We start from the raw sequence: 27477 nt of genomic DNA on the forward strand, positions 1-27477 counted from the left end.
TGCTCAGATCTTTCACTGCTTCCTTGGGAAAGTAAAACATGGGTCCCTTGTTAAAACCCTAAATTGCCTAAATCTCACCAAGGAGCTCAAACCCCAGAGGCCCTGCAGCGGGTCCCTGGGAGTTGTGTGGACGCTCCCCCAATACCATCCCAGCCCCAGAAAATTCATGCCTCCTGAAAAGACAGAGGACCTGTTGGGGGCCACTCCTGGAGGGCACCCTCAATGCATTCTCTTAAGTGCCTGCTAGCTACCAAGTATGCCTGGGGTTGGGCAGATGGAAGGAAAGTCACCCCACCCCACCCACCCTCCTGCAGCTCACACCCTAGCACAGAAGGCTGGCCCAGTAATAGATTTTCAAGGGCACCGTGGAGGGCGTCATAGGTGTCCTGGGTTCTCAGCTAATTAGTCAAGTGTGAACATGCGTTCCAAGCTATGTGACAATGCATGGGGTGTTTGTGGCAGACACTGAGCTCCCCGTCCCAGAAGGTCTGCAAGTGGAGGGAAAGGGACCTCTAGCCTTCCTATACAGACTTAAGTCCCTTCTGTCCTCTTCTTCTGGCCCCTGGCCTTGGGGGTAGAGACAGGATATGCATTGTATTCAACGGGATAATCCTCAGTGCATGCCTGACAGAGTACGTGGTCGCCAATTGTCTGCTGCTGCTATGAACCATTATATATTTGAGTTTAGTGCATCCATCCTCTTGCAGAGAGAAAGAGAGGCGAAGGGTTCTTCCCCTTCGCCAGCTGCACCCGCGTACAGCTGGCCGTGGGCAGGAAAGCCCGGCTGGCAGCTGTCCCCACAGACGGGAGCAAGGGTCTGTGATTTCCTGAGCAGCCACTTCGATCCTAATGTCCCTTTAATAGTCCTCGTCAAATTGCCATGGCTCTCCCCAGAGGTTTTCATACGATGGAAAATAAATAGCCATTATCTGACCTCCAGGGGAATGGAGATGTCTGCAGAATTCCCGGAAAGGCAGTTATAAAACTGAGTAGTGTCAATCTGTCCTTTCGGTATTTACAGCCCCAATGCAAACAGAAGGTATGGAGCCCTGGCGACTGCTAAAGAAATCATAAAATAAGTGTAGTAGGCGCTCAAATTCTCTCTTCACCTGTTTTGATGTATATGAGTACATCTGGCTTCTGGTAGCCAAAGAAAGAGAGAGAAGCCGGGGTGGGGGGAGAGAGGAAAACAACTACAAAAAGATGTGAAGACGGTTGTCTATTGGCTTGGGGTTGGGGGGAAAGGAGCTGGGAAGCAAAGGACTTTAAACTGTTCACTGCTTCCAAAGAATGTGTGACGATGAAAATGTCCTTCCTTTTCTTTTCATGTAATTTGAAAAAGAGAAACCACTTTTTTTTACCCTAAAAACACATGGTATACCCAGGAAAAAGTATTTTCAAATAAAAGTTCCTTTTAGAGTCCCCAGAGACAGAGCCCTGGGCCAGGTCAGAGACCTGCTCTGGTCCTATCTCAGCTGCCAAGGGTTCCTAGGACAGCGTCATTCTGTTTCCATCAGCTGTAAGACGGGGGTGGGAACAATCACCCCGCTGTGATCCAAGCCAGGATTGTTGTGAAGATCACCTGAGATGAGCGATATGAAAGCCCTGCCCAGCCAGTCTTAATGAGAAAGGAGCAATGCTCAAACCCAGTGGCCACCAAGGGGGCCATGATCACAAGGCTGCAAAACTGAACTAAATGCCTGTCACAGCCAGACCACCTTCCCTCAGGCAAGCTTCATCTATTCTCAAATGACTGGGCTGTCCTCACCCTGCCTGGGAAGGGCCAGGAAGGGAAATGAGAAACGCAGTGTGGACTTCCCTGGTGGTTTAGTGGTTAAGACCCTGTGCATCCATCGCAGGGAGTGTGGATCCAATCCCTGGCAGGGGAACTAAGATCCTACATGTCATGTGGTGCAGGAGGAAAAAAAAAAATGTTGTGATTGTTTTGTTGGACTTCCCTGGCATTCCAGTGGTTTAGACTCCGCACTTCCACTGCAGCAGGGGCACAGGTTCGATCCCAGGTCAGGGAATTAGGGTCCCACCTGCTGTTCGGCTTGGACAAAAAAACCAGGAGATGTTTTTCTTCATGGTGTCTTCCCCATCATTAGCAAAGCTTCAAGCCAGGAGGGGATGGAGGGGCCCACCATCATGCCCACTACTTCACCCCAGGGTTTCGTCTGCACACTCCCATGGGGTGGATGGCCCTGAGAAAGCCTGGAGCCCCAGGATGAAGTTGACTGGCCACCCCTCAGCCCTGCCTTTGCCCACACTCCACTATTTTGATCCAGAGGCCCGTGTGGCTGTGGCCCCGTCCCTCTCAACAGTCACAGGCTCTTCCGGGCCACATCCTGCCATAGCTGGTGACAGCCAGGACAAGTGAAGCCCATGCTCCTTCAAGAAACTCTTTTTATGCAAAGGGAGACATGGAGGCCCTGAGGGGGGCAGGTTAGGTGGCAGCAGAGATCAGAGGAGGACAGAGCACTGGCCTGGGTGTCAGATGATCTGGGCTCGCATACCAGCCCTGTCCTGCGCCGGCTCCTCTGTCTGGGCCTCAATTTGCCGTCTCCAAAAGAGATAGTGCTCTCTGGCCTGCCTAACACATAAGGTGGGTCTGGGGTCTGATATAACGAAGGAGTTACACCAGAGTTGACCCTGCTGGCTTGGGAGGAGCCAGAGCACTCTGCCTCGGAGTTGTTCTTTTCCTCTGTGGCGTTGTTGTTGTTCAGTCGCTCAGTCGTGCCCAACTCTTTGCAACCCCACGGACTGCAGCACATCAGGCCTCCCTGTCCTTCACCATCTCCCGGAGCTTGCTTCATGGCATTACCCACCTCTAAAGACACAGGCCTACTTTGTTCCCTAGGGCCCTGCAGCGGCAGTATCGTGAGGGCAGGACAAGCACATATACTCCAGCAAATGATGGCCACTGCCCTCCTGGAGGAGGGGTGTTTGTTGGGGCACTTTTAAAAGAATATTGTCTATAATTCTAACTACAATTTTGCATCCAGCTCCAAAGGGTGTGTTTTTTTCCCCATACTAAGCAATTCTCCAACACCAGCTGGGTGTCCTACATTCCAACTGAATTCTGACACTATCTATTTGGAGATAGCATCGGATCCTGCAGGTTAAAGGCCCAGTCCCCTAAGACTGCTTCCCACCCTCAAATCCAGAAACCAATCACACATTCAGGATGTTACCTGTGCTTCTAACCAATCGGAGGTTCCAGTGACCCCCTCCTAATTTGCTAGAGCAGCTCACAGAACCCAGAGAAACTAGATTACCAATTAATCCTAAGAGGATGTAACTCAGGAACAGCCAGATGGAAGAGACGCACAGGACAAAGCACTGAGAAGGGGCAGGGGGCTTCCATGCCCTCTCCAAGTGAGCCAGCTTCCCCAGCTGCTTTCACGTTTATCAACCCAGAAGTCCTCAGAACCTTGTTCTTCCAGGTTTCCATGGAGGCTTCCTCAAAGAGGTGTGATTGATTAAATCCCTGGCCACTGACGACGGAATCTTCAGCCCATTTCCCTGCATGGGAGATGGGAGGTGAGGCCTGAAAATTCCAACCCTCTGGTCGCTGGGTTGGCTCCACTGGCATCTTTAGGGACATTCCAAAAGTCACCTTATAACAAGACACCTCTTTTGCTCCCTGCACAGGAAGTTCCAAGAGTTTTAGGACCTCTGTTCCACGAACAGGGACAAAGACGAAATATACATTTCAAATTATAAATCACAATATTACACTATCTTTTAAGAAGGGTACACCTAAATCCTCTCATAGGAACAATGTTCTGGACGTCTTCCTCCATCTGAGGTGCCAACTACCACGATAAGGTCTTCCCCAACACAGGTTAAAATAGAAAGCATCTGTCCTGCAGTAGCTTCCAAGGGGAAAACCTCATCAGAAGCCCAGCACCTGAGTATCTTTTGGTTGAAAAATGCATGCAGACAATGGCGTGGCAGACCCAGGACAGAGGAAAGGAAGAGGGGAAAATAGTGAAGCTGAGAGTGAGAAGGTGACACTTGAGAATTAGCTTCTTAATAGGGTTTCTGCACACAGCCTTTAATGCACAGCCCTGTACTTAAGGGCTGGGAGTCCCTCGGGCAGAGGGGGACAGGAATGGGATGGGCGCCAGCCACAAGGCAGATTGAACAATATCTGAGGGAAGTTGCTGTTGGACTGAGGCTCAGACAGTAGTCCAGGGAAGATGAAAATGAGAGACAGGAACTGACATTAACTGAGCACCTACTATGAGGAACAAGGATGAACTAGAAAGAAAAAAAGAAATACTTCAAATGATAGGCTGGGGAGAGGTCACCACAGCAGGTGACTGCTGAACCCCTTATCGTCATCATCCTTATTAGCAATCACTAAGGGCACCATTGGCCATGCCCTGGGGCTGGGATGGCCATCATGGGTTCAGTCTACTCGGGGAGGTCAGACCCAACGAAATGCCTAGTCAGCTAGCTGCATATATTGTCAAAAGAGTAGGACACCAACCAGAAAGTGTCAGGGACCAGGGAAGGGACTGCAATGCCCTGCGTTGGATGAAGTTCCCAGGGAGAAATGGTGGATATGAGTGGAGAGGGACAAATTGGCATGGACCAGGGACAGCAAAGAGAACACAGGTGGCATGCTCAAGGGACTGTGACCAACAATGTATTATTCTTTTTCTATCACTTTGTATTTTGGATCCCTTTCACATACATCACCCCAGGAAACGACTCTGCCGTCCTTCACAAACCCTGCTAAACCCTGGAACAGATGGTCTTCTGTTCCAGGGAGTTCAATGGAGTTAAATGAATTCCTACTACGGGTAAATCATTGTTAAGTATTGCAGGGTATATAGAAAAGTGTAAAATATAGTCCCTGCCCTCAAGGACAAAAAGGATTTCCCTTCTGTCAAAAGGCCAGGGAAGGAGATCCCAGGACGACTCTGCAGCAGTGAAGTCTTATGTCTGACAAAAAGCAGCAGGCTCTGGACGGCGTGGACAAGCCCAAGGAAAATTGGATTTACCATCCGTCAAGATGCTCCATTTGGGGGTGGTCCAAAAGGTTATTCTGGTGACTCTGCAGTTTCCTTCTCAGAATTGGTTACCGAGCTCAAGTCAGTCTGTCCTTCACATTCTTCCCACTATATTACTCCACAAACACAGAAGCCCGTCTGCAGCCAAACACCAGTTCAGAATCAAAAGCCAAAGTCACTGTAGATGTACTTATAACTCATCTACCACCGGGCCACTGAATAACATCCCAATCAATGAGCAGTCTCGGACTCTGCAATTAATCTTGGAGAGGAAGAGGCGTCAGGACAAGAACAAAAGAACCAAAATAAGACAGTGCATCTGTGTAACTTCTAAATTAGTCAACCATAGGCAAAGGGAGGTTTGGAAATTTTTACTCTGCCCGAAGGTAACAAAGCAACCTTATCCTGACCCTTTAAGTGCCAGTGAGGACTGAGTGAGAGAAAGCACAGCTGAGCATCATCTGAGATAAACAGAAATGCAATCTTACCTCGGGAATCCTCAGTCTGATGATGTGGCTACTGTCATGATGGAGCAGTCCATGGAGGAGTCTCAGGAACTTTCCAAGTTGGGTGGGCAGCGTCGCCAGTTCCATGACAAAATTGGCAGAAGCCCGTCAGTCACTTCTCAAAAAGTGAGTGACAAGAATATTAAGCAATGAACTGGCTATATGGGTCAGCCAGAGGGCCTGTGAACCGAAGATTCTGAGTGGTCAGCACTCAGAGGCGTACGTGACCTCCTGCTTCCTCAGATGACTGAAGGTCAAATATATGCTGAGAAGGAGCTCTCTGGAGCCTTGAGGTTCTGTACTCTGAATTTTTAGTTGGAAAACCTCTTTTCAAGACAAAAACATACCAGAGGACATTTGGAAGTATTTCCAAGAACAACTTCACATGCCCTGACTTTGTAATAGAGGGAGTTGGAAATCTCACTTCAAGACAGTGGAGGCAGAATCCTTGCCGCAGGCGAAGTCTAGAGGAAGGGACTTGTACACTGTGGATCAAAGCAGAGACTTCACATCGACCGAGTCTCCCACTTACACCACCCCCTTATTAAAAAAAAAAAAAAAAGCAAAGAAACAGCCAGTACACAATCTTAAGACTCTTTATTTAAAAGAAGTATCTCTGAGTCAAGCTGCTGCATAATCGAGCCAGAAAATCTACTGACGCTTGACAGTTCTGACCGACAGCCTTCAGTCTTGGATGTTAAAGGAAATGTTTGTCTTGATGTTGTTTTTGAACCAAGGAGCCCATAAGTCCACTTTCATGTTTAATTCAGAAAATTCCATTTCATGAAACATCAGGCTTTGAAGTGAAGAAGTGGGCACAATTATCCTTGCGTTAAAACTCCCAAGGCAACCGTAAGAGGCTGCCCAGATAACCGGTGGTAATGTGCCCCCCAGGAGGACGTCACACAAGGAATCTGGGTGTTGAGAAAGTGGATGATTCACCCTAGAAATTTTTAAAGAACTTTTCAAAGAACTTTTCAGGCAACTGAATGATGTTTTAAACATACCGGGTTGCTAAACCTGTCAGGAGAAACATCTGGATCTGAGAAAATCTGGCAAAGCTATCTGAATGAACACCAACTGTTCTCTATCCTAAATGTTAAGATTATTTTTAAAGGTTAATTTATAGATATTTGGACAACAGGGGAAAAACTGTCTGGTGGGCAGAGAGTTGGAGAAGGGAAAACAGAGCAAAGGACAGACAGGCTGTGGATATTCTATGCATTAATACACCCTTAATAACGTGTCTTGACTCCATCCTAGGGTTGATGGGCTGCCAAGCTGCTGCCAGGACTCCCCAGGTCACAGAGTCTCAAGGTAACTCTGGAGACAAGTTCTCTCCAAAAGCTTTCAGCATTTTCATGGTCTTTTACCCATCATTAAGCCAGTTAAGAGCATTTCTGAGCATTCACGAGTTTCCCAAGATACTGCAATGAAATAGTGATATCCTTAGGTCAGCAACAGTTCTGAAGAAAGCCTCTCTCATGATAGCACCAGACTGGACTGGGGAACTAAGAACTCTGTGCTGTATTTCCAACTCTTTCTCTGGCCTCCTGCTCACTGCTCTCTCCACTACCCACTCCGTCTCTGAGTCCACAGGAGGTGGTGCTGGAAGACAGGAAACGTAGGCTAGCACCAGCCAGGCTGGGTCTGTGGGCCACTGCAAACGACTCCAAGTTACTACCAGCTACTCCCCACTCACTTGACAGACAATTATCAAGCGCTGCTCCTGGCCAGGCCCCATGCCCTCGATTACTTTCCAAGTTTCTCCCAACCTCAGAGATTAGGTTGGAAATCATTTTTCTCTGCTCTTTCTTAATTCCTGCAGTATGTAGGCCTACATGACTGAACGAGAGTTGGGAATACATTTATAAATTATAATAAAGGAGTCACATATATTAAAAATGAGAGTCTGTTATTCAAAAAGCCACAAATTAACTCATTTAGAGAAGACACTTAACAAAATATACATCTTAAAACTTTGGTAGTCAAGAATGCTTTTTATAATTGTTTCCATTTGAGAAACACAATTAAAATAAGTAAGAATTAATAGACACAACTTCACTCAGAATTTGTAAAAAGCGTCACATGTTTTTCTGATATTCCTCTTTGTGGTTAGCTAACCACGCACAGGAGGAACCAAAGTCCAAACGTTCACATCCCGAAGTGGCAGTGCTCTCAGGGGGCTTCTTCCCTCGTAAGTGACAAGTGGTGGGGGGAGGAAGCGTTACCAAGATGCACACAATCCAGTTCCTTACCCCGCCTTCTAGCATCATCAACTGTCAAACCATTTGCTCCGCTTTGCAAGAGGAGCTCCTTTAGAAAGTCCCAATAATTTCTGCTTATATTGTTCCACCAGCTGGTTGAAGCGAACTTCTGTCTTATTTCCTTTAGCTTTTTTTCTAGGTACCTACAAATGAAAGGAAACATAAGATAATCAGTTTCAAGCATTAAGCATTACCTTACCCTCAGGCCAGCCAAGGGAGAAAGAGAGTTAGCTTCAGAGATCTTGTCCACCACATGAGGGACTTCCAGGAAGTTACCCCAAAATGATCATCCACTGGTGAGAAAACAGACCAGGAATGCCTAAGAGAAGGACCCCACTAAAACCCTGCTCCCACTCCAACTCCCAAATGCCCACACAGATCTCCTTAAGGATGAGTCAGCCTCGAGTCCAGATGGTCTCACTTGCCCTTTCCTTCACCAAGGATTACAGGGCTTCAAAGAGACCTCTATAAGATGGTCTGCTGGGTCAGAGGCTTTCCAGAGACACAGATTTCTTGAGTGGGATGAGAAGGCAAATGCATCTTGTACCCTTAAAATAAAGGGACTAGGCAAGGAAAAAAGAAAATCTGACCTCAAATGATCAAGAATGCATGACCACCACTTTCTACTAAAAAGAGCCAGGGCCCCTTGGAAGCTAATGCCAGGACTGACAAAGTAATAGATAAGTGGGGACATCCCACTGTGTTAGAAGCAAGGACATTACCACAGGCTAGGTTGCATCAGGACTCAGGAGTCAACCTGAAGGGGCTTCTGCTGGCCTCAGATGGGACAGAATAATGACTGCATCTGACTGAAACATGTCAAGTACATAGAAGCTCGCGAAGTCACAATGCTACAAAAACCTTATTTTCTCAGAGAAGGTTGGTAGGGCAACAACTCATTACTCTGGGAACTAATAAAAATTAAAAAAAACTCAAGCCATTACTTTGCTTTTCCTACACAAATGGTATTCCATGGTAACCAAACAGTTGATAAGGGAAGGCTCTTTTTTCTAGAATTTTACTTAAAAAACACATAAGGATTGATAAAATTAAGAAATTACCATTATGCAACTTGTACTGAAATACAGATCTAAATAAACAGCAATCTTCAATGGGTGCTAAGACTTTACAAATGGAGGGATAAAGCAGACAATCTCTAAGGCTACTGATGAATCAGAGCATCACTAAAAATGGGGCAACCAAGGGAGGAAGAATGGAGCGACGGGGCAGTTAGGGAATTTGGACTGACACGCACACAGTGCAGTATTGTTTAAAATGGATATCCAACAAGGTCCTACCGCACTGCACAGGGAACTCGGCTCAATGTTACGTGGCAGCCTAGACCCATGTATACAATGGATACATGTATTTATATGGCCGAGTCCCTTTGCTGTCCGCCTAAAACTATCACAACATTGTTAATCAGCTATAATCCAATGTAAAATAAAAAGTAAAAAAAAAAAAGAGGCAACCAGACACTATGCACCTCACAGTACAATACAACAGAAAGCACACAGCACCACCTATGAAATACTCTCACCAAGAAAACTGGACCTAAATCTAATCAAGGCTCCGGACCTAAAGTCCAGTTTGTAAGCAACCTGGGGTACTACAGGAACAAGTTAAATGACAGCAACAAGGAAGAAAGCAGCTAAATTCAAAAGGTAATATATTCTAAAAGGCCAAGGACCTGGCTGATCCAGCTAATTAATAGCATGGAAAAAAGGGTGTAGTAAGGAAGACTGGATATTATAGGGGAAAAGAGATTTAAGAGATTTAAAAACCAAATACAGGGGACTCCCTGGTGGTCCAGTGGTTAGGACCCGACACCGTCATGGCTGCGGCACTGCTCCAATCCCCGCTCGAGTAAGTAATCCGGCTTTTTGTTTGGAACCCGATTTATACACACCAACTTAAAAATATGTATTTTTGAGGTAACTGGGAATGTTTTAATATGGGCCACATATTAGCTAGTAAGGGTTTCTTATTAATTTCATTAGATGTGATGATCGCATAACATGTGTCTGTGTGTATGTGTGTTTAAAGTGAAAGCAAGTGTTAGTCGCTCAGTCGTGTCCCAATTTTTGTGATCCCACAGACTACAGCCCGCCAGACTTCTGCTGTCCGTGGAATTCTCCAGACAAGAATACTGGAGTGGGTACCGATTCCCTTCTCCAGGGGGATCTTCCCAACCCAGGGTTCAAACCCAAGTCTCCCACCCTGCAGGCAGATTCTTTACCATATGAGCCACCATATGTGTGTAAGGCCTGATCAGCTGGAGATGAATCCTGAGATATGTTTCTACATGGGGCACATCTACAAGTGAGGTAGAGTTCACTGTAATATACTCACAGGATGGGGTGGGGGTGGGTAGGTAAAACAAGATAATTGTTGAAGCAGAGTAACAAAATCATGGGGTCCATTGTATTCTTCTCCCTACTTTTAGGACTCCACATCTGCAGCCCTGTACATAATCGCAATCTAGAAGAAGCCTTTTCCTTTGCTTAACTAATCAAGGCTCAAGTGGCTGCTGACCCCGGCAGAGCTGTGCCATATCAAAGCCTCAGGGCCCACAGAACTTACCTGCTTGGAAGGTAATTTCTGCTTCTCTTGCTTCTGGTGGTTTGTCTGGGGCTTTGGCTTCTTGGGAGGGAGAGGCTTCGTTTTGCCTTTGTCCCGCAACCTGAAACAACATGGTCAAGTGTCGCCCTGAGTTCTTCCTCTAATTGGCACTCCTGAGGTTTTCTCAGCCCAAAAGATAAAAGGCCTTTTCTTACACTGGCTCTTTCTAAGCCCCTGAGAAATCAAGGCATACTGCAACAGAATGTCCTAGGGCTCAACATTTGTATACTTGTCTTTTGCTTTGGCTTAAAAACCTCAAGGGACTTTCAAAAACCACTGTTTACTTAACAAAAATTTTGTAAAGATTGAGTTTTGTTGACAGCATTAATCTGTTGTTCCAGACAGAAACCTCAAGTAGGTGGGCCTCACAGCCAACCATCAAGACAAGAGGAAGCGCTTCAGAAGAGGAGAAAAGCGGCATGAGAGCCCACCCCGGAAGGCTCCTCTGAGGGGCCCGAGGCCAGTCCTGTTCTGGCCTCCATTTGGTCCAAGAGCGACTCTGCCGGCATAGAGATACTGCATGCGGGACTGGAGCAACCAGCATCCCTTTCATTCACACAAAAGCCCCAAAGAGGAAAAATGGCGAAGTAAGACAAACTGCCTGAGAAGCCATCCCACATCTCACCTAATTTTGGGGCCTCGGTGTGAAGGGAGTGCCAGGACCTTTCTTCTCTTCTTCCCATCAGGCAGCTCCACATGCTCCACTTCGGCCTTGGTCTGGAACCCTGCCCACGAGACAGAGTCTGCTGTCCTCTTCTGCTGCACGGAGGCCTGGCTTTGTTCCTGCATGTGGTTCTGAGCTGCCTTCTGTTGCTTTTTCCCAGGTTCTGGTGGTACCTGCTGGGGCTCACCAGTTCCAGGCTTGGATTTCACTTTTTGCTGCAGAAGACGAGAGAATGCTACTTGGTTACTAGGTGAGATTTATTTGCTGGAAACACTCAGCAGAAGAGGACTGAGTTTGGTGAGAGAAGGGGAATTCTTCCCCCAAATAGTTAGAGACTTTAAGAAAGTGAACACAGGCAGGTCACAGGCCCTGACATCGTAACAGAGGGTTACTGCGTAGGGGACACAAAACAACCATTTTCCTTTTCCCATGCAGAAATGAGGGGAACGTGTAGGTACGTCCCAAACTCAAAAGCCAACAGAAAACAAACAAGAAAGGGCCAGCAGCATGGGGCACAGGTGTAATGGGAAAGAAGAAATACCTGAAGTAATGAGAGTTGAAGATTTTCAAACTTCAACAGACGCTAAACCACAGATTCAGAAAGCTCAGACAAACACCAAACAGGATTAAAAAAAAAAAGTACATCCAGGCGTATCATATCAAATTGCAAGAAATCAAGGAGAAAAATCTTTCCCCAGAGGTAGGGAAAATTCATTACCCACAGAGGAACAAAGTTAAGATTATACTGGATTTCCCTTCAGAAACCATGTAAGCAAGAAGAAAACAGAATAAAGTGTTTAAAGTATGTGTGTGTGGCAGGGGAATCACCAACCTAGAGTTCTGTATCCATGTAATTATCCTTCAAAAGTGAAGGAAAAACAAAACTTTCCCAGACAAACAAAAATTAAAGAAATATGGGGATTCCCTGGGGCCCAGGAGTTAGAACTTGGTGCTCTCACAGCCAGGGCCCTAGGTTTGATCCCTGGTCAGGGAACTAGGATCCTGCAAGCCGCTCGGTGAGGCACCTACCCACCTCAAAAAAAAATTAAGGAAATTTATGACTGGTAGACCTTCGTCACAAGAAATACTAAATGAATTTACTAAGAAAGGTAAAACGACAGGTTAGAAACTCAAATCCACATTAAAAAAAAGGAAGAACCTTAGGGAAAAAAATAAATGAAATGAAGATAAGGAAAAGACATGAGGAGGAGGACATAAAGTATGTTACATATTTATTTTGCACAAGTGGGGGAAGACAAAGAACATTCATGTGAAATCAATGCAGTAATAATAATCTTATTCTGTCCTTTTCACCTCAGAAATCTAAACAGGCATAGTGGGAGAACAAAGATCTATTTTATGCCTCTTATGTGCCAGTCTCTAAGTGGTAAGGGTACAGATGAAAGAATGAAGTATCTACCTTTTAGAACTCACAGCCCAGTGGAGAAAAGAGATATAAACCAAGTAAAAAACTAAAAAAAGAGCCTAAGGACATTCATGAAAGCACAAGCAATAAAGTCTCTTCTCTTCTGAGAGAGGTGGGGAAATGTCACTTGGGGAATATGAGCATGGAAATTGAGAAGGATCCCTGAGTCACGGGAAAGGGGCACTTTTACACAGAAAGACGGGTATGTACCTAAGTATAGATAACAAATAAGGCCACCTGAATTTTCTTTTTAAGCCAGAAGCTACAGAATCACCTCTAATTGAGGCAGTAAATAATTCTATAACTACAATAACAAAGCTGCCTTAAATAATAAGCAGAACCCAGATTTTTCCAACCTAGGGTCATGGTATGAATCACTGAAATTCCTCTTCTATGGGTCACGCTCATGATATACACCATAAAGACCCAGAACACAGCAAATGTTTGGTATATATCCAAGTTAAGGTACACTATCGATGAGACTGTAAGAGTTATGGTATCAAGAATAATCTGGTCTTCTATGTCCTGTGGCATGATGGACAAGAGAATGAGTACTGACTGTGTACTGACCGTGGAGCTTGTGAGACAACTTACACATGGTAACACAGATGACAGTAAACCTATTTTTATAAACTAGAAGCTGAAGCTGAAAGGGGTAGTAACTTGCCAAGGAACTCAGAAAGGGGCAGAGCCTGAGTTTGAACATGAGTCTTCCTGTTCCCAGAGTTCCTCTACACTACACTAGATTAGAAACAGTACTAAAACAACCAGGCATCACACCTCTGGAGTGCACAAGATGAAAAGAGAATTATGGAAGAGATAGCTGAAATCTACAGGTAACGGACAACTTAACCTTGGTTATTAATTCTGACATGTACCATCACCAAACACTGCAGTACAAGCCCTGCTGACTGCCAACAGCATCGGGCTGATTCTCCTCTCCCTTTCCTTCTGTGGAGCTATCGCCAGCCAGGCCAGCGGAGGAGAGACGGCCTGCAGAGTTCTAGGAAACTAGGAAACTAAGAGGAAAGCGTAACCAAGAACCTAGCAAGGCAGAGACCTAATTTAAGGAAACAGAACCACAACTGAACAAAACAGGAGCTTAAATATGGTCTGAAAAAAAATTGAACTGTATGCTTAAAAATAGTAGAGTTTATGTGATGCATATATTACCACAATAAAAAAAACAAAGAGAAAAGAAAAAAAATTTCAATTCTGTACCTGGCTGCGCTGGATCCTCAGTTCCTTGACTTTAAGTTTCCTTCGATCTTCCAAAGAGAATTCCACTATTGGTCTCTGCAGCAGGAGACAGATTGTCATTCATTTGATTTCTTAATCTCTGCATGCAATAGAGCTGAGATGCTCGCCACCCCCGCTCCCACTACTCTCTTGCTTGCAAGTCAGAGGGTGCTGCTCACTTCCCTCTACTTAAAGGCAAGAGGCCAGTTCTGCAAGCAGACTACCCAAATTAGAATTCCCTCCAATCATCCCGTCACCTGAGTCACCGCTCACTTCTCCAAGGCCTTGCCACTCTTATCCATCACACAAGTGTCAGAGGGCTTCCCATAAATGGCCCCCAGAGGACAGGCCCCCCGCCACAGGACAAGGCTCACCTTCTGAGGCCCGAAGATCTCCGGATTGTTGTTGATGTGGCGCAGGGCTGCCAGGGCATGCTCGTGCTCCTGGAACTCTGCAAAGGCGTAGCCCAAGGACTGACCCTTAATTTTCCCATAAGCTCCTTTCAGGTCTCGCATCACCCGACACTACCAGTAGAGTGAGGAAAAGAATCAGTAGTTAGAGGATTTATTTTTAATTTATTTATTTTAATTAGAGACTAATTACTTTACAATATTGTAGTAGTTTTTGCCATACATTGACATGAATCAGCCATAGTTAGAGGATAAAGACCCTTAACAGCTTCAACAAGAAATCAGGTTATTGAAACAGTCTTCATCTATATCACCATCACAAGACTTTTACTGGAGTAACACTTATGAATGTCTGTTTTATTAGAATATACCTGAGAGCACAGAACACATTAAATAGGTATTTTCTTGCTTTCTAAGGGTTTACAAACATCCACACAGACCTCCAAATAAGCATGCAGATAAACTTCCCAAGAAGAATTTTAATGGCTAACTGCTGACGTGACAGCACATACAGGCTGAGAGGTACGTGGTACTTGGGGTGGTATAAATCAGCGCCGGGCCTGAAGCGCTGTCTGCAGGTCTCCTCACTGAAGAAACCCCTCAGAAGAAATATTACTGAAGAAGGGAAGGATGAAGGCCTGATGGCTTTAGATAAGAAAGTTCTGGCATGAGGAAGATCCTGACCAACAAATAGCCTCAGAAATACAGGAAGGAGCTTCAGCTGTATTTGCTCAGAGCTCAGATCTTCTCTTGCATGATTTTTTCCTAAAACTTTAAGCTATACCAGGCATCTTGGGGCACCAAGGAATGGCAGGGTATTTTGGGAAAACTGATCATTTACATGGTTTCACTCCCAGGAAGCTGTGTTTGTCGGGTAATGGAGAAGTCTAGGTATCAGGGACATGTGGATGCCGCATTTGGTATATGTCCAGTATCTACTCTGTGCCTAGAACGGTGCCATGTACTGCAGGGAAATCGAGAAAAGCATATAGGCAGCCGGACACGCTGCGCAGCCCTCCAGTCTCCTCAGCTGCCTCCCCCAGGCCTGGCCCAGGGCCTCTCCTCGATGCAGCATGGCACAGCACCCTCGACTTCATGCTCAAGAGCCAAAGTGAGACCACTGGATGGTGAGACCGTTCCAAAGGCCGCTAGTCCATTTTCTGGGAGCAGGTGATGACGGAGTCAGTGCACACCTGGCGGGACCATGGCTATTTAGCAACCTACATAAAAATGGCAGCTTTTGCCAATTTGAGAATTTACTCGCCTGGATCCAGATTTATTCTGGACCTTCAGAGTTAACGACTGTGATGCCCAAGGCAGAGAAGCTGACAGTCTTTTGAACACAGTAGAAGAATGAAAGGACTGAGTCAGGACAGCACTGAGCAGGTGAAGTGATTACCACCCGTGGCTAGAGGAGGGGCCATCAAGAGATACTGGCCCACTGCGGATGGCAGACTGGTTGGGCACAGCATCGATGAAGTGGTATGTGAAGACTCACCTTAACAAAACTTTAAAATTGTACACTCAAAACAATGTGGAAATATTCTCATCCTCAGTGGGGATGTTACTAAATACTCCATCCCTTGGCACTACCGGTGGGTTGTTTTTATTTTTCAGATGAACATTTACATTATATTCACCTGTGGCTAGTCTGGCATGCTTTATAACAGAGCCATAGAACTGTGTCTTGATACTCTTTTTTTCCTTAGTTTTCTTACTGATTAAGAAATTTGGATTGTATTTCAAAAGAAAATATAACTGATTTTTTTGCTTTTTAAAAAATTTTTCTTGAAGTATAATTGATTTACAATGTTGTTAACTTTCAGTGTATAGTAAAGTGATTCAGGTATTCGTTTAAAAAAAGAAAAGCATAAAATGAGGCTCTTAATCTTCAAAAAGCTTACTATCTTAGCTGAACACTATACTTACACATACGAAAGATTTAAAGAGAAAATTCAATATAATGCAAATACTGTAAAACACACATACATGTCTCTAAGCGATGACAGGTGTTAGATATACAGACTCTTACTAAGTACCGCAGATGCTGATGAGAAATTACATAACTGACTCCTATGACAGTAACTCTTTGAATGGTTCTACCAAGAGTGGTGTTAGCTATGCTCACATTCTCTCCTATAATTCCCTGAGTAGCAATATCATACATTTTGAAGAGGATTTCCAGTAGTAGGAAAATAGTTTATGGTGATGAATCAGAGCAAAGCAGATTCATAATACTGGCTATGCTGCTTATTCAATAAACACTGATCAAAAGATGACTATGTGCCAGTTTCTATGCCAACAACTGGGAACAATGAGATGACACCTGCTCTCAAAGAGCTCAGTGTGGCTGGGAGAAATGACTGACGAACAATTACAGGACCGTGTAGCAATAAATCCCACAGCAGGCATGTGGGGGCGCCGTGGGGGCAGGACAGCGGTTCCTGTAGTCGCACAGAGCCTGACTACGCCTTGGTGTGAGCTCAGAGTTTGTCTAACACAACTGCTGAAGACCCGAGTGACTCCCTGTGCTCACCACAGGGCACTGAGAACTTACTATAGTGCAAGAGCCTAAATGGTAGTGAAATGCTCCTCTAAGGAGCAGAGGACATAGATTATTTTCTCTGCAAGAAAACTAGCATTACAGCACCTGGTATAATGCTGAGAATGCAGCAGGTATCCAATAAATGCTTGCTAAATTAAGTCATGAGCGCAGATACTTCTGCACATTCTGCTGCAACTGGTCAGATGTGAAAAGCAGTTCTTAGAAGAAGGGAAAAAAAGTTTTTTAAACCTCCCCAAACCATGAAAATCACCAAACTCAGTCTTGTCTGCTGACAATGAGCCCAAAAGAAGATCTGTCAATCTACTAGCACCATGGGCATGCATGCTCAGTCGTGTCAGTTGTGTCCGACTCTTTGTGACCCCATGGACTGTAGCCCGCCAAGTTCCTCTGCCCACGGGATTTCCCAAGCAAGAATACTGGAGTGGGTTGCCATTTCCTCCTCCAAGGGATCTTTCTGATCCAGGGATCGAACCTGCGTCTCCTATGTCTCCTGCAATGCAGGTGGATACTTTACTGCTGAGCCACCAGCGAAACCCACTAGCACCACAGCCTGAACTAAACATGTGCTCTGACCCAGGATGAGCAGCGAAGCCCCGAGTGGGCAGGGCCAACTCTCACCTCTTTGATGCGCACCGCCTTCTCCCCTCTGGTGGCATTCAGCAGCAGCTTTCTGAGCTGTTTGTCATCCACAGCCTTTGGGAGATTGTGCAGGCACAGCCTGGTCCGGGAGACAAAGATATTTTGGTCCTTGAGTTTCTGATGCTTCAGCAGCTCGAACTGAAAGAACAACAAATTGTTAACAGTACAATCTACTCTTTAAAGATACAGGCACATAATTCTCCAACAAGAAAGAACCATGACCCCAATCCAGTAACCACACACCTAGAAAGAATAAGGGAAATCACCCACGCTGCAGCCTTTTGATGATGCCCAGCACACAGAGAAAGAAAAGTTCGAGGAGGCAAGAGGGTGGGTGATAAGATCATGGGCTCTGGAGTCGGGCTGAATTCGAGAAGTTACGTAACACTTATTAAGCCTCAATAATTTCACCTACAGGGTAGAACTGCAAACCAAAATATAATACCGATTTTTCAGTACTGATGTGAGGCTGAAATAAGGTAATATGCATAAAATCCCAAGCTCAAATATGGCCCAGAGCAAATAATAAATAATACTGTAGTTAACATCTATGCCAAGTCCTTACCTATCCACCAACTCAAACTGATTATTTAGTCCTTCCAAAAGGAAATGGATTTACTTAAAGGATACGTGACAGAATACTGTCTTGTCTCAACTCTGCCACCTTGAGGCAAAGAAACGTCAATAGAAACAAACAGTTTCCAGAGCCTGACCTATGTTGCTCAAAGCACTGGCCCCAGGACAATCTATCTCTAAAGTGAAAGGGTGACCTTCTTCTCCTGACTTGTTTCTTAAGGGCAACTCAGCCGAAAAAAGTTTTAAGTTAAACTTTTATTAAGTTTCATTTTTGCCACTTCTTATTTGGTAAAGGTACTATTACAGCAACTCACAAAATAAATACCCTGGAAACAAATATTAAAAGGGCTATCTGAAGGGTTATCATGCTTAAATTCAACAGTGCGATTTTTCTCCCAGGAAAAGCTGTGTCTGCTGTTTAATTATAATGCGTATAATCTAGCGAGCCTTTTGCTAGGAAAATTCACTTTAAGGAGAATTAAATGTGTCACTATTGCACTATGATCAGAAAAGGGCATCCAGTGCCCCCCACATACCATAATCTCTAGATGCTCACTACCAAAAACCGTCGAGGACACCAGTCTAGAGCCTGCACAGAAAAGACACGCTGCCTCCGGCCTCACTATATTCTCGTCTCTGTCCGTCATCTTTTGCACTTTCAGGTTCCAGAGCTAATTCTATTCATGATCATGCATCTTTACCATTCTAGGCTGGCTTAGCTTTGTGAAAGTAAACTATACGGGCAAAAGTAAAAATTATTGGAACAAAGATTGCTAAGCAGCAAAGGAACTCAACAGTACCAGTTATCACTAGAAATCCCATAATATGGGGTTTTCCTAAAATGATTTCATAATCTGGAGATACCCTCCCTCCAACAAAATACATCTTATCTCTCCCTTCCAAGACCCACATCCGCACTTCCCTCTCTATTTAGCCCACACTGAACTTCCTTTCTCATGTTACTCTGCATTTATACTGACACCTAATTATATGTAGCCCGAGCCTCTAAGTGTCTACTTCATGATCTAGAAGCATACTATCTGGGAAACACATACTGTTGAGCATTACAAAAACAAAGAATAAGACCCAGCACATAATGTTGACATGGTATCATGTGCACCGCCGGGTTAGCGGCTGTCCCACCTGCACACCTGTTTTCTAACAAAAGTGTAAGTAGCACCTGTGACCGAGACTTGCTTGGCTCTTTGATGAGCACCTTCAGCATTATTATTTATCGATTTATATTGAGTCCTGCAGAACCTGAAGTTGGTGCCTAATCTACTCACTCGTTCTCTCTTGGCCATATCAGCAGCGCTCACACCCTCTGCAGCCTTCGTCCCAGCACGAATCACTGCAGAAAGAGGGAAAAAGGCCAAGACATCAGCAAGGGAATTTTCACTGAGCAATAAGAGGAATGTGATGTGAATGATGCAAGCTCTCTATAGAGGGCCCAGAGGACTATGCTGGCCAGGACACAGTGATATCTGGGTAGGTCCAGAAATAGGCTACAGGGCTAAGTTCTTGTCTATGAGCTGCTCTCAAGGACTAAAACTGAACATTTTGTGATTTTGTTCTTCTTCTTCCTTCCCTTCAAAATATTTCATGTCGTGCCCAAAGTCAGATGGGAAGGCCTAAAGGAAGTTTTGGAAATAAGTACATTTTAGGCATCTGGAATGCCAATATGCTCCACCTATGACCTGTCCTTGGAAATCTCCCTGCTCATGTATTTGGGAGCCATTTCTAAGCGGTGAGATAAGCCAACCAAGAGAACAGCCACACTGTATAACACCGGGCCTGGCCTCAAAGGTTAGCGGCCTTCCATTTGCTAGTCTGGGCAGTTTGCAGCAGGAGGCAATACTGTGTGACCTAAAGGAAGGAATTCTCTCTTTTATCTTAATTAAAGCTAATTTCTGATTATCTTTCTGACACTAAGGGAAAGGTACTCAGTGCATATTTTAAATCCATGAGTAATCCAAAAGAGTAATTTTAGTCATAATTTTCAACTCCTTCAGAAAACCTATCAGAAATGATGACAAGGGACAAAGGTAATTTGGGTTTTTCCTCCCTCTTTGCCCTGATAATCTTCTAATGAAAAGGTCTAAAAGCAATCAATCAGTCAGAAAGGAGAGTGGGGACTGGCTAATCCATGAACTGGGTGAAGGCTTCCTAACAGAAAGCTGTGCATCTGTTAAAGTGGAATCTGCTATATCTGCTAAAGTAGAATAATAATAATATACCACCATTAAAGAGGACGCAGGGTTTTAATCTGAAACATGCTCCAAACATACTACTGTCAGGCTGCTGTCATGGCAAGTGGCCAGCTACTCCGAAGCCTGGTTCCCCTCTCCCTGCCACTACTCACAGCCTTCTCGGGCCAGATAGAGGTTACGGGTCCCAGTAGGCTTCTTCACCTTCTTTGTCCGGAGTTTTGCAGCCTCATCACGGGTCACTGCCAAGTCAACCTTAAGCTGCCGGCCATCCAGTTTAAGTCCACCACCCTGAAACAGATTGCGACCTCTCTCTCAAAATTCATGATGAGTAGAAACTAAGCACCTGACAAGGAGCACCAAGGAAAGGGAAAACAGCAAACCCCCACTGTTGTGTGGACCCCTGCCTCGAGGGTGTTTTAGGCCAGCTGGATGCAAGTGGATCACTGAGCCGAACAGTATTTAGCACAGCTGTGCAAAGGCCACATGTTCATTTGTTTTCAGGGAGTTGATTAGTCCCAAAGTAGACCAAATTAAGAAAAACGACCTGTAAATAGGCAAATTTTTAGTATGCTAAAGAAAGCTAATGAAATAGTATTGGTAACTCTACTCATGAGAATTTAAGAGACAATGGCAACACACAGTAACTCAGCTCAAAACAATCTATACTTGGTTATAGAATACACAGAAAAATTTTCTATCACCTACACACTTTCTCTCTCATTTACTCCACTTCATAGATGGCCTTAATCCCTTCTTGTCCCAGTCTTTCACGCCATCAGCCTACGATAGAGACTGATATAAGAAACTGACCCATAATAAAGATTATTATACCTACTTCCTCACCTATAAAGGATTACTCACCTTACAAACACCTATAGGGCTGATGTGAGGATGTAACAAGGTCATGCGTGTAAAGCTCAGTGCCTAACACACACTCTGCTGTGCTTAGTCCCTCAGTCGTGTCCGACTCTTTGTGACCCCATGGACTGTAGCCCACCACGCGCCTCTGTCCATGGCATTCTCCAGGCAAGAATACTGGAGTGGGTTGCCATGCCCTCATCCACGGGAGCTTCCCCACCCAGGGATCAAACCCAGGTCTCACGTATTGTAGGCAGATTCTTTACCATCTGAGACACCAAGGAAGTCCTAACACACTATGTATTCAATAAGTCTTAGCTTTATTATTTTCATATCATTGACAATAATAATAATAAAGTTTTGTGGAAATATCAGCTGTTGCCCCTGGGAGGCAATCACCTAAATTAAAGAGTAAAGGAAATGTCTTCCTTACCTCAGCCTCTGGAGAAGCAGCTTCAAGGCATTTTTGGGCTGCTTCTTGAGTCATGAACTGGGCAAATGCACAGCCTGCACAGAGAGACAAAACCAAGTGAGATCCCAAACTCGCACGGCCCACTGGAAGCCAAAGACAACACTACGCATGGTGGCAGCCTGACTGAAGTGGAAGGGGTAGTAGCATCCTTGTGTTAAGTACAATGAAACTTAGCTAAAAAGTACTGTGTCCAACACCTGGGGTTCAAGACAGGCAAGACGGCACACCTGCTCATATTGAAATTTTATTACTACAGGCTTCATCTTTTCTAACGCTTCTTAGAAACTTTAGTTGCACCATCTCATGCAATGAGAAATATCCACAAGAAATACTAGAGAAATTCCAGGCTAATGTTTCAGTATCACTTTCTACGTGCTTGTTAGAGGACTAAAAAAAAAAAAAAAAAAAGAAGCAGCAACCACTTAAGCCTGAAACTATAGATCTCACTGTCATCAGAGTCCCTAAGGAGGCATCAAGTGAGGGCAGGTCTAGTTCCTGGAGTAAAAGTCCCTGGCCTCTATCCTGTGAATATAGTGGTGAACTGCAAAGTCATGAGCTCAACTTTTGACTCCTGCTATAGAATTTCCACAGGTATATCTTTCACTGGTTAGAGGCAGGGCCTATCAGCTACCCTAATCTTTTGCTTTTGATAAAAAGCAGCTTTTATAAGGGGGAAAAAAAAAAGTTCATTTTACAGTAAACTAAAAAAAAAAATTAAGTTCCATAATATTTTGTTAGCATTCCTATAAACCTTAGTTCTTCCCCCACAGAGGAAGGCAGTGTCATATTTCCTAGAGCTACTGGGGCACTGACCCTTTGCCCCTCTAAGAATGAATGGCAGCGAACTAGCTGCAAGGACGCATGTGGCAGGCCAACCCAAAGGCCACATCTAGTGAGGCCTTCCCTGCCTCCTGCAGGCAGGGCTAAGTACCCCTGCACCCCTCCCCTGCCCCACACTCCACCCAGGCCATCCTCCACTCCCATTTCTATTATGGATGTCAGAGAGCATCTTCCCTAAAAGACTTGAACGTCTCAGGAAGAAAGCTCATGTTTCTTGGCTGTTTCTACATCCAAAGCACTTACCATGACATCCACCGTTAGTAGATAATCAATAGGAAGCAACAAGTAATACAGAAAGAAGTCCAATATGAAGAAAATGAGGTGGGTTCTTCTCTCTGAATGGGTACGAATGTTATCATGGGAATTTCCAGGGTATATACTGGGTCAGTTTTAACACTTCCCCAAAAGTCTTCAGATAATACTTAGCCCTTCCAGGCAGCAAAATAGCAGCTGACAGGGATGAGGGGTAGGAGGCAGCCAAGGCTGTACGAGTAGGCAGAAAAAGTGCCAGGAAAATCTAATATGAGCTAGGGAAAGACAACATATCATGGGGGAAAAAAAAAAACAAAAAACTACGCTTATTAAAACCATTAACTCTCAGCTAACATTAACAGACCAAGAAAGAGATTGAGCAGTTCAACCACAGACTCCATTCTAAAAATGTCAACCCAATACATTAGGGCACTCAGAAAGAGATAAAAGAGATGACCAAAGTCAAGCAGTATCAGACAGTACTTGCAACATTCTATGCAATTCTAGTTGCCCATTTTCAGAAAAATAAAAATGAAGAAGGTCCAAGAAGTATAATTGAGTATCAGAGCTAAAGGCACCTTAAGTGATTACTCTAGTTGAACTCACTCATTTTACAGATAAGGAACGGAAGCCCACAGTGGTTAAATAGGTGCCAAAAAATCACCCAGCTGGTGATTTAACTGGGATTAGACCCCTAACCTCCAGAAAGCAGTTTAGTCTTTTTTCCATTACACTACCTCATTTTACATCTTCTATAGCTAAGCAAAAACTAAAAATGATCAGGTTTCATCAAACTGGAAAATAAGACTTAGAATGGAGGTAATTAATCCATAGATAGGCTCCAGAGAGCTCCAAAACACTCAGAAATGGCATTTTTATGAGGATAGGGTTCAGAGTTCTTGCTAGATCTCAAAGGGATCAAGAACCAGAATGAATTAAAAAGTCACTGCTTTAGCAGAACAACTGCACTTGATAAAAACCAAAGATTATGAATGGGTTGAAAAGATGCTTATCTAACAACAGTATATCAGAATGAGGAGTGGTCAATCTTTAAGCTCAAAAGAAATAGCTTGGGGAAAAAAAAAAAAAAACCAGCACCACCACTAAGGCAGCACTTCTGCTTTTCCTTTTGACTGTTGGCATTGCAACCAAGTTTCTATCAGCTTCCCTCACTAACAAAAGCAACTGAAAAATATCTCCATAATTTCAAGCACTGTGGAATGATTAATACCCATGAGATGCTATCACATTTGAAATTCAAAGAACAACAAATGGAATTCATTACCCTAAAGTAAATAAGCAAGAGTTTAAAAGCTTAGACAAAATTACAGCTGGCAACACCATGACAGATGCTGAGTCTGACATCACTGGAAGACAACCTCAGAATGTCCTTGGTGCTTCTATGGATCACAGAAACCTGGATGATGGTGGACCCCTGGGAGGGCACACATTATGCTCTCATGTAACCTCATCAGTGCCCATGACAGTGGTCTCCATCGTTTTGGGCCTGACCAGATGACAGCAAATACCTTTAGAATGCTCTGTGTCTGGATGCAAGACGATTCGGACATATTTAAGATCTCCAAATTGCTGCAGGAGCTCTCCAAGGTCTTCTTCCTCTGAGTCAAAGGACAGGTTTCTATGGAGGACAATCAGGTCACAAGAGAGGTCAATTACAAAAGCGAGACCCTGTGTTCCAGTACCAGGTGAGTGAGTCAGACATCATCTGGAGTGGTTCCTTGGAACCACCCTCCCCAAGGATAGCACCAAGGGGTGACCCCCACTAGCCAGGCCACCGATGTATGACTGCCCACTGGCCATAACCGATTGACCTTCCTCTGTTAATCAGATTCTCTCTCCCAGGAATATAAAACTTGAACACACATATACAAAGACCAGAAGTTGCAGACACAGATTCACCTCAAAACAGCAGTGTGGGGAGCTGAAAATGTTCTGTAACATATATATGTATCTCCACATATAAAGGTATATGTATATCTGCGGCTATATATATGAAAAATGTCACTGGGTTGTACACACACTTTACAGAATACATGTTATAACTTAACAAGGGATAAAACAAGAATGAGTGTCTTCAGACAAAGGATCACACAGTCTCCCACAGCAAAGGACCCAGCAAAGGGCCCTTCTTGAGGTTTGCTCTTTGACAACCTTGATTCTGTGAGCTACCCTAACGCTCATCCAACAAACCAGGTTTTTCACTTAAATTGGCTAAAATTAGTTTCCCTTAGAACCAAAAGACTGACAGCAAATGAGAAATCAAACATCTCAATGTCTCCTCTGTATTCCTATGAAATCTAGGTTTCAGTTAAAATTTTACAAAAGTCAGAAAATCCTTCAAAATAATAACTCAAAACCAAACATGGTAAAGTTTATTAGCTAAGTACAAAAAAAAAAGAGGAAGAGAGAGAGAAAACTACTATTTCCCTTGATGGGATTAAAAAATGTTGGAAGGAGATTTTGTTCTACTAAATTTCAACATAGTATAAAGGTTCTTAACCCAGTTATGCACAGCCTTCCAGGGGCAAGAAAAAGAGTTCCAAATAAATATCTACAATTTTACTTCTCTTTTGCTCAATTAACAGCTCCATAAACAGTTTCATCTTATTGAGCAACCAAGATAAAAAAGATTTTCTGCAATAAGACACATCCTAGCTACATTATTGCTTCTAATTTGCCTCATCGTGTTCATAGCCTTCTCTCTTCCATCCCTTTACTTTTCTAAATTCTCTTTAAATTAAAAAGATGTGTAAGGAAGGGAATCTTGGTACTGAGGTCACAGGCTTCTAAGTGTGACATTCCTCATCCCTATTACACAGAATTCTCTACAAACATGAAATTGTTTATATGGAAATTCCAAATAACACAGTAAAAAAAAAAAAATGGAGAGATGTGCTATAAAGGAAGAAAATGGGCTACAGCACAGCATGTATAAGCTGAAATCATCCTTGTTAAGTATTTATGATATGAACACATGCGTGGGTATTCCTTGAGTAGTGATGAAAGTTAATTTTGTGTGTATGTCTTTTTGCCTATTCATTTCCTAAATTTTCCACAATAAACATAAATTACTTGCATAATGAAAACCATCTTTAAAAGACTGTACAAGAGAATGAAACAGAAATCTCTAAAATAGGACTCAAATAGCCCTAGCAAAAATGGTACTTAAGAAAGGACGTAAAGGCCGTTGAGGTGTGCCAAGGACATCCCGACTTCCTGAAAATGCCAACCTATGCAGTCAGTGCAACTGAAACAGCAAAGGCAACATGACATGGGGTCCCCCTCTCTCGGTTTTCCAGGAAACAGACGGGATGCTTCACTTTATGGACGTGACTTTAGATCAGTCAGGCGTGAGGAGAGAATTAACTTGGGACAAGAGGTACAATCCCTCCCCAGTACTCACCCTAAAACAAAGGGCAGAAGCAAGATGCTTCTATTAATAACAGTTAAAGAATTCATTTGTTCCAATGACGCCACCCCAATTACAAAGAATGAAATCTAAATGAGGACAAGATACAAAGACCCCTGCTGTTTATCTCCTGTGTATAGTTGATTCTCCCACACGTTTCTCATTGTGTGCTACATTCCTAGGCAGATGTGCTGATGGTCTTACATGCATCTAACTTTCTGGCCTAGCTAACAGAATTAGTGGAAAAAAAAGAAGAAGAAGGGAGAGAGGAAGAAGAGAAGAAAAACTTACGAAGGCAACAGAAACAGCAGTTCTCCAGACAGAAAGTCATACCTGATAAAGACAGTCTTCCCTTCGTTCACATCAGAGGGTAATTTCCTCTTCTTCCTCTTCTTCTTTGAGACTTCTATATCCAAAGTAAAAAGAAAACCAACAAACTGAATTTAGGACTAGTGCAAGCCTTATAACAAAGAGCTAAGTTGTTAAATATATAAAGATCTTACGTAAATTAAGAAGAAATCCAATTAAAAATGAACGAAGGATATGCAACTAAATATATGAAAATCCTCAAACTCACTCATAATTAAAGAAAGACACAGCACCAGAAATGAGATATTATTTTTCCCTGAAGTTTGGCAAAAATCAAAAAAAATTAAATTCATTGTGGTAAGGGTGTGGGGGAAAATGAGAGAGAAAGAGATTCCCCTACACTGTCTGACGGTAAACTTTCTAGAAATGTAAAATGTAGAACATCCGAAGAGAAAAAAAAATACATTCACATAGACAAATATACATTACACTTTACACCAGTGCATATCCATTCATGTTTTAGCTTACAGAATATTATATTGACCATCCTCAGATACATAAGAACACTGGTTGTCTGGTGGTTTAGTCGCTAAGTTGTGTCCCACTCTCGTGACTCCATGGATTGTAGCCCATCAGGTTGTCTCTGGGGAAGGGCCTTAAGTGGCTGTGGATTTGGGTTTAAGGGAGATTCACTGATTTTAAGAACTGACATATACGCATATATACATGAAGAAAATTTCTGGAAGGATACAAAAGAAATAACAGAGGTTACTTTGGGGGGACTACTGGGAGGATTGGTGAGGAACTTTTAGTTTCTGTATTACACCCTTTTGAACCACACATATATTTTAAATTAATTTTCTCTCATTAGTGTCTATCAGTCATTTTTTCAAGTCAAAGAAGAGACAGCTGAATCTGGTTGTAGAATTAAAGGTCTCTCAGTTCTCTCAGTGTAAAACCTTCTTTGCTTCTAAGGTGTCTACCATTCTCTCCTCATAGAAAAAGTTTATTTCCTCAGATTTCTCATATGGTCAAATCAACATGCCAGACTTACAAAAAAGGGAGAAGGGAGACCTGATTAGTGAATAAAAACCTCCAAAGAAACTAAAGGACCACTTACTGACCACTCTTGATTCTGTAATGACCTGCCTCACTCAATAAATAAGT

At 43.7% G+C, this 27477-nt stretch overlaps 1 protein-coding gene across 1 annotated transcript in view; it reads right to left on the bottom strand.

The window, feature by feature from the left end:
• Positions 1–6114: 6114 nt before the first annotated feature.
• The window catches only part of RBM28 (RNA binding motif protein 28), a 32064-nt gene continuing 10701 nt past the window's right edge, over positions 6115–27477 (bottom strand). Inside the window, exons 9-19 of the mRNA XM_055590847.1 lie at positions 26335–26407; positions 24101–24210; positions 21441–21514; positions 20302–20437; positions 19226–19290; positions 17343–17501; positions 14123–14272; positions 13731–13805; positions 11045–11298; positions 10381–10480; positions 6115–7940 (exon numbers count right to left, since the gene is read on the bottom strand). Coding sequence (XP_055446822.1) covers positions 7806–7940; positions 10381–10480; positions 11045–11298; positions 13731–13805; positions 14123–14272; positions 17343–17501; positions 19226–19290; positions 20302–20437; positions 21441–21514; positions 24101–24210; positions 26335–26407 — 1331 coding nt within the window. The 3' untranslated portion in view covers positions 6115–7805. The remainder of the gene's footprint in view (positions 7941–10380; positions 10481–11044; positions 11299–13730; positions 13806–14122; positions 14273–17342; positions 17502–19225; positions 19291–20301; positions 20438–21440; positions 21515–24100; positions 24211–26334; positions 26408–27477) is intronic.

This window comes from Bubalus kerabau, chromosome 8 (assembly GCF_029407905.1).
Source record: "Bubalus kerabau isolate K-KA32 ecotype Philippines breed swamp buffalo chromosome 8, PCC_UOA_SB_1v2, whole genome shotgun sequence".
Classification (NCBI taxonomy): Eukaryota; Metazoa; Chordata; class Mammalia; order Artiodactyla; family Bovidae; genus Bubalus; species Bubalus kerabau.